At 54.7% G+C, this 7,554-nt stretch overlaps 1 protein-coding gene across 5 annotated transcripts in view; it reads left to right on the forward strand.

The window, feature by feature from the left end:
- SPTBN2 (spectrin beta, non-erythrocytic 2) overlaps window positions 1–6,181 on the forward strand; it is a 67,745-nt gene extending 61,564 nt beyond the window's left edge. For all 5 annotated transcript variants that reach the window (XM_006131606.4, XM_075939249.2, XM_075939248.2 and 2 more), the window contains 6 exons: window positions 264–409; window positions 2,244–2,319; window positions 2,601–2,836; window positions 3,092–3,265; window positions 3,485–3,527; window positions 4,110–6,181. In XM_006131606.4, coding sequence (XP_006131668.4) covers window positions 264–409; window positions 2,244–2,319; window positions 2,601–2,836; window positions 3,092–3,265; window positions 3,485–3,527; window positions 4,110–4,343 — 909 coding nt within the window. In that variant the 3' untranslated portion in view covers window positions 4,344–6,181. The remainder of the gene's footprint in view (window positions 1–263; window positions 410–2,243; window positions 2,320–2,600; window positions 2,837–3,091; window positions 3,266–3,484; window positions 3,528–4,109) is intronic.
- The last annotated feature ends 1,373 nt before the right edge of the window (window positions 6,182–7,554 follow it).

Here is a 7,554-nt window from a genome sequence, read left to right on the forward strand (position 1 = left end):
TTGCTGAGTGGGCCAGATCTGGAATACCAGGTTGGAGTGCCTCAGCAGGTTCCCACCACTGCCCCTGGGCACCCACCTTGATATGGATCAGAACCAGATCCCTGGCCTGGCCGCTTTGGGTTGGTGTCCTATGGAGCTGCTGCTCCCCACCCCCGAGCCCTGCACTGTGCCACATGGAGGCATGCCCCAGGCCTGAGTGCCTAGGTGGGAGCTTGTCAGGAGAGGCTGGGCTTTTCCACTTCTGTGTGCCCATCTCCCCGCAGCTGGAGGAAAAGGAGCAGCTGCGACGTGAAGAGGAGAGGAGAAAGAGGCGGCCCCCGACACCACCCGAACCAGAGCCTGAGGTTATGGTGCAGCCAGTGCTGCTCCCTGACAGCCAGCAGAGGCTAGGACTGAGCAGCGCTGATGGGTGAGAGCTATGTAGGGGGCGGGCGTGGAGAGGTGGACAACATGGGGAGTGCTGCATGGCGGAGAATGGAGAGGGGGCTTGGCATTGGGGAGGAGGGTGGCAGAGGGAGCACAGGCTGGTGGTGGTGGGGGAAGTCCCAGTAGTGGGGGGTATCGCCTGGAAGCAAGGCTCGTGGGGCCCTTCTCATGGCTCTCCACCAGCCCCTAACAGGGATGTTAGCGTGTAAGTGAAGAGTCATGTAACTGCATGAAATCTTAGTGGTTACACGACTATTCGATAGTCCCCAAGGGGAGCAGGGCTGGCAACAAGTGCGCTCCATGCCCCACTCTCTGGGAGCCCCCTGCCACCTCATGCTGCTGCCTCTCTACCAGAGGCAGCAGTGCAGGGTGGTAGGCGGGAGATGGTCTGTGAGGAGAGCCAGTTTAAAAACTGTTTTCCTATGCAAACTTGTGCTGCTTCCTCTGCTAGAGCCAGCTCCCCCCAGCACTGGCTCCTGTCTGTGCCCTTCCCCTCCCGCCCTGCTGCTTCTGTAGGAAGCAGCAAGCGGGGAGCAGGCGCCTCCATGGAAATGGCATATGCAGGAAGGTTGCTTGAAAGTTGCTGCCTCTGAAGAGAGATTAAAAAGACTTGGACTTTTCAGCTTATAAAAGAGGAGACTAAGTGGGGATAGGATAGAGATCTATAAAATCATGACTGGTATGGAAAAAGTGAATAAGGAAAAGTAATTTTATCCCACAAAAAGGGTATGTCTACACTAGCTCGTTAGTTTGAACTAGGTAGGCAAATGAAGGCAACTGGAGTTGCAAATGAAGCCCGGGATTTAAATATCCTGGGCTTCATTTGCATGTTCCCGGGCGCCGCCATTTTTAAATCCCCCTTAGTCCGAACTCCGTGCCCGCGGCTACACGCGGCACGCAGTAGGTAGTTCGGATTAGAGATCCTAATTCGAATTACTGTTACTCCTCATTCCATGAGGAGTAACGGTAGTTTGAATTAGGATCTCTAATTCGAACTACCTACTCCATGTCGCGTGTAGCCGCGGGCACGGAGTTCAGACTAAGGGGGATTTAAAAATGGCGGAGCCCGGGAACATGCAAATGAAGCCCGCGATATTTAAATCCCGGGCTTCATTTGCAACTCCAGTTGCCCTCATTTGCCTACCTAGCTTGAACTAACAAGCTAGTGTAGACATACCCTAAAAGAACTAAGGATCACCAAATGAAATGAATAGGCAGCAGGTTTAAAACAAACAAAAGGAAGTTTTTCTTTACTCAGCGCACAGTCAACCTGTGGAACTCCTTGCCAGATGATGCAGTGAAGGCTAGAACTTTAACAGAGTTCAAAAAAGAGCTAGATAGATTCATGGAGATTAGGTCCATCAATGGCTATTAGCCAGGATGGGTAGGAATGGTGTCCCTAGCCTCTGTTTCTCTGGAGGTGGGGTGACAGGAGAGAGATCACGTGAGGATTACCTGTTATGATCCCTCCCTCTGTGGAATATGATATAGGCCACTGTTGGCAGACAGGATACTGGGGTAGATGGACCTTTGATCTAAGCCAGTATGGCCATTCTTATGTTCTATCAGAGGCAGCAGCGCCGGGGGTGGGGAAGGTGTAGCCGATGCTCGTTGAAAACTGGTTTTTAAGCCCCCTCCTCACGGGGACCCACTCCCACTCCTCCTACCTTGCTGCCTCTGATACAGAGGCAGCAAGGGTGGGGGAATGCGTGTAGTCAACAAGATTAACCAATAATTCCAGGCTTATCCGTTAATTGTGTAGTCATCTACATGTCGGTATCCCTAGCCCCTAATGCTTTCCCTTGTGCCCCCCACAGGACTTCCACTCTGCAGAGCCATCCCCCAGAGCTGCCTGCTGTGAATGGGATCTACCCTGACTCTGAGTCCCCCCAGGTAATGCAGCTCCTTCAGATACAGTGTCCCAGCCAGGGCTGTCTTGGGGCTAGAGGCTAGCAGGGCTCACAGAGCGTAGCTGGGCCAGGGTGCCCCATTCTGGAACAGCAAGTGTGTGGAGGGAAATACCTGCTACCTCCAGCGCCATCCATTCCATGTTACAGCCTGGACTCCTGGGTTCAGCTGTGAGAGGAGAGTGGTTTAGCTGGGGTGGTGGAGCAGAGCCTGGAGAGGCAGCCAGGAATTGTGCTCCCTGTCACAGACCGATTCTGTCCCTCCAGATGTCTGAGGTGGCGGAGGTGACAAGTGGAACCCAGCCGGATATGCTGGCCAAGCAGGAGCACAGCCCGGCCCGCTCGCCCAAGGCCCGCACCAAGTTGCCAGCACTCACCCCTGAGCCTGCCCACTCAGCCACGCTGCCACTTCGGTCACCAGACCCCACTGCCCAGGAGCAAATGGAGGGGGCACTGTATCGCAAGCAGGAGATGGAGGCACAGGGCAAGAAAGCAGCCAACAGGTGAGAGAAGCCCTGCCCCTGCCTGCACTGGGGAAGTCTGAAGACAACCTGCCACTGTGGTGGTCAGGGCCTTGGAAGTTGAGCTCTGAGGCTGTATCATGTTGTTCAGGGCCCTGGATGGTGTCACTGATGGCTACGTACTCCAGCCCTCCTGCCTGCACTGGCGTTCTGTCCTACCCCTGGCTCCCTTGTGGTGACGGCTCTGTGCTCTGCCATTTCCCCCTGGTTGTTGTGACAACTCTGCTTCCTCCCAAGGTCCTGGCAGAACGTTTACTGTGTCCTGCGCAAAGGCAGCCTGGGCTTCTACAAAGACGCTAAGAATGCCAGCCATGGATTCCCCTACCATGGCGAGGTGCCCGTCAGCCTGCAGGGGGCGCAGTGCAACGTGGCACTGGACTATAAGAAACGCAAGCATGTCTTCAAGCTGGGGTAGGAGCAGCCTCTGTGGCAGGCACACGGGGGTGAGGGGAGAGGGAGGGTCTGCAGCCCACGGGTGCAGGGGAGAAGGGAACGCAGTGGTGCGGTTGGTGTCCGTGTGAGCAGGAGGGGACCTGGTGGAGGGGAAAGGCTGGAGGGAACAGGGCACAAGGTAGGGTTTGGCTCAGCTATATGGGGAGGTGACATAACGTGTTATTTTTCTCCCTGCAGGCTGAGCGATGGCAAAGAGTATTTATTCCAGGCCAAGGACGAGGTGAGTCCCTTATGCACCAGGGCGCTGCATGCCCTGTCCACAGGAGGGCACCCCTGCACAACAGCCTCTCAGCTCCTTGTGGCCCCTCCTAGCGGTCCTAAGTTTATGTGTGTTTGCTTGCCTGTCACCGCCCACTGCGGGATCCAAGTCTGCCATGCTGTAATGTGGGGGACACCTGGAGGGAGCAGAGAGGGCTAGCCTCTCCTCCATGTACTTGGAGCCAGTAGCCAAATACCTGAGTTATGGGAAGCCTTTCTGCCATGCTCACAATCGGTCTGCCTTGCCCTATTCCAGCCTTAGAGCTTCCCCACATATCCCCGGCCTTTCCCATTCCGAGTCCTACACTTCCTGTGCTCCACCATCTCCCAGTCCCTTTGCCTCGTCAGCCCTGAATCCTGGGCCCCACCCCAGAGCTCTGCCCAGCTATTCCCTCCCCGATACACTTTGTCTGTGCCTCAAAGTCCCACACCTCTGCCTTGCCCTCATGGTGCCCTGCCTCCTTCCAGAGCCAGTGCCCTGCCCTCTCTGTGCTCCAGTTCCCTGTGCCAACCCATGACCAACAGTTTCTTCTCTTTCCCCCAGGCTGAGATGAGCACCTGGATGCGGATAATCAATGCCTCAGTGGCCTGTGCCCCAACACCCCAGCAGGACATGGAGGACCCACCCTCTCTCACCGGCAAGGGCATGACGCGGGCCATGAGCATGCCACCTGTGTCCCCCAACAGCGGCCTCGAGGGTCCCGTGGCCCTGCGCAGCAAGGACGGCAAGGAGAAGGACCGAGAAAAGAGATTCAGCTTCTTCAAGAAGAAGCAATAGAGGCCTGGGGGCTCGCTCCTGGAGGGGCTGCCGGAGGAGCACTGCCCACCTATTTAATCCATGGGACCGATGGAAGGACATGGGATGGGACTGGACAAGGGGCTCTGCACAGGGCAGGGGTGGGGGTGGGACAGGGCAGACTCTGGGCTCCTGATGGATGGGGCAGGGATTGGGACTCTGGGTCTTGGGTGGGGATGCTGCAGTCTAGATCAGTACTAATGTTGTTGTACTAATGTGACAGTTTGACCAGCCCCCACCCAAGTCTCTGGGGCAATCCCTGCTGACTCCTCCAACCACTGGGGGATGCTGGAGCTGCTGGAGTGCATCAGCCATGAAGCCAGGCTGGGAAAACTGGCCTATGACCTGCACCTGTGCAGGGGAGGAGCAGCACTGTGGATGCTGGGTATTGGGGGAAGGGTATTTAGGTTACCAGGACATAGGCATCATGAGGGAGGAGCATTTGGGCTGATGCACAAGTGGGGGCATGTTTGACTTGCTTTTCTCCCTCTTGCCTCTGATTCATCAACCTTCTCTCTTTGCTGCCCCTCATTTCCTGGAGCTGCCCTCGTGTGGGGTGGTATATTCCTTACCCCTTTCCTACAGCTGCACTGTTAGCAGACCCTGTGGCTGGGTTCCTGGTGCATCCATACCCCAGTGATGACCCCATCTCTCTGCCTCCTGCTTTGCAGATAGTTCCACCCCCACAGGGAAGCTGCAACTTAGCTGGACAGGATGGGGATAGGCTCAGGTTCCCAAGGCATGGGAATATTTTGCTTGCATTAAGAATTTCCTGCCTGAGGCAGGCAGTTCTCTCACTGCCCTTCTCACACTGAGGGCTTTGTTGCGCAAGGTAGGCACGGGATTCCCAGAATCTCTGAGCTCCCCTAGACAATGGACGTCAGAGTGGGGGGACTCAGTGCTTCTGGCAATCCAGACCTAAGCACTGGATAAATTAGGAAGCATGGGCCCTGATCCTTATGGAAAGTCTAGAAGGCTGGGTTCCTGGTGTGTCTGGAAATCTCCCTGCTATCTGAGGCCTTTGAATTCAGACAAGGCTTGTCTCTCCAAGCAATGCTCCCACTCGACTAGCAGAAAAACTAGGTGAGATCTTCCAGCCAGGGGTACACATGGACAAGGGAGAGCCCAAGCTGGATGCTTAGAATTGTTTCTTCTGGCCTGTTAAACAGTTGGGCTAAAAATCCACCCTCTGATCAGCGAGTGCCTCTTCAACTGTCATGACCCCACTGGGTCTCCAGCTATCCATAGGCATTCTTGGGGGGGGGGGGAACTGGAGAGAATGAGTCCCTCCTTCCCACCAGTACCCAATCTGGTCTCTTTTTCCACCCACCTCTCCTAAGCCCTGGCTGGTTTCCTTTGCCTTTATCTCCCAGTCTGGCCTGGAAATGATTTGTGCCTTCCTGCTAGGAGTGATTGCTCTCTGCCTCCCCTGGTCTTCCCTATCTAAGGAGAAACCCTCCCTCTGCTAGGGTAGGGCGCCGTGGCTCCTTCACCCCTATGACTGTGAAATGAGCCAAGTCTCCTCCCTCTTCTGGGGACCTAGGGGACAGGCAGTTTGGAGCTCGAGGGGTGGGCAGGATTGCAGAACTGGATGATGGCAGGCCTGCTTCCTTTAGCGGGAGGCCTGGAAACAAGAAGTTGCTGCTGCATTTGGAACTGTGATTTCCTGCCACTTCGCTCTTTGCACCCCCTGGCTGGGACATCCCTTGAGCGCGTCCTGGTGATCTTTCTGTGCTTGTGGGAAACATAATTCATGTGTTTGCAGTGGCACCTGTTCAAATTTTTGACAGAAACTCTGAAATAAAGAGTCTATGTAGAGACCAAGACTTTGTTTCCCAGCAGGAATGGGGACTAGAGCATGTCTACTCCTGTAACTTTTTGGGGGGTTGCTGGGCATGGCAGGTGCAGTTAATGCCAGGAGTATCACACATGCAGCCACATGGTGTCAGGACAGTGCCAGTGCAACTGGCTCCCAGGACTGTTGCAACACAAGTAACTGATGACAATAATAACAGAGGAGTCTTTTGCCATCTGGAGTGTGCCTAGCTTCCAACCACTGAGTCATATATGGCCACCACTGGCCATTCACAAGTAGGCTTGGCAGGTGGGTGTTGTTTGTTTTTTAAAAATATTTTTGGAGATAATATCAATGTTTATTTTAAACGTTTTTTTTCTGATTTTATCAGTTTAAATATTCGCAGTTGTGGGAGATGATTGAGGGTCAGACATGGAAGTTGGTCAATTATTTAATGGCAACAAAGGAGATGCAGAATGCTTTATAACCCTTCACACATCTTGTTGGCGTGGCATGTGGAAGGGCACCAGTACTTATTCTTCCACCTGCTCCCATGGCACCTTTCTGACTGTGCCAGGGGTATTAGGATGGAAAATTTGACGGCAGCTTGGGGGGGACACACCAAAGGCACCTCTGCCAATAAAACTGATCCCTCCAGACTGCTCTGTGGCTGGCTGGGGGCATCCCATGGGAAGGGAGGGAGGTGGGGTGAGGTGTGTGCCCCCCCCCCCCAACCCCGGAGCTGTGGATCAGGGGAAGGGAGAGGAAGCAGCAGGTACGAATCTCTCTAAGGTCCAGCTCAATGCACTTCTGCACCCCTCCATCCAGACCCAAAATGGAACAATCTTCTATTCATTGCTTCCCGCATGGAGAGGCACAAAGGAACGATCCATTATTTGTGCTCCCTCTATAAAAAGCTGCATTGGAATAATCCACCCTCCGCCTTGGACAGGCACAAAGAAGCAATCCACTCGCACTGCTCCCTCGTGGAGAGGTATAAGGGAACGACCAGTCCACTGTCACTGCTCCCCCTTTTTCTCCTCCCCATGGAGACCCGCAATGGACCATTCATTATTACCGCTGCCCACCATGCTGAGCCACAATAGGACACACAGTTCCCATCCCTTCACGCAGAAGAGCGTCACGTTCCGCCCCTTGCATGTGTAGACGCATACGAGAACAATGGTATCACTTGTCCCCCTTCCGTAAGATAATAATGGTGCCATCCACATCTCCAGCAGTATGATTGGCTGAGACGAAGTGGAGGGAAGGGGTCGCCCTTGGAAAGCTCGGTTGCGATTGGTGAGTCTCCCGCCCACCCGGGAGCCCCACTCTAGATCCTCGGGCTCTGTTTGGCTCGCCCCTTGTTTGACACGTAGCGCTGCCGAATAGCCTCGC

This window comes from Pelodiscus sinensis, chromosome 11 (genome assembly GCF_052426305.1).
Source record: "Pelodiscus sinensis isolate ZL-2025 chromosome 11, ASM5242630v1, whole genome shotgun sequence".
Lineage (NCBI taxonomy): Eukaryota > Metazoa > Chordata > Testudines > Trionychidae > Pelodiscus > Pelodiscus sinensis.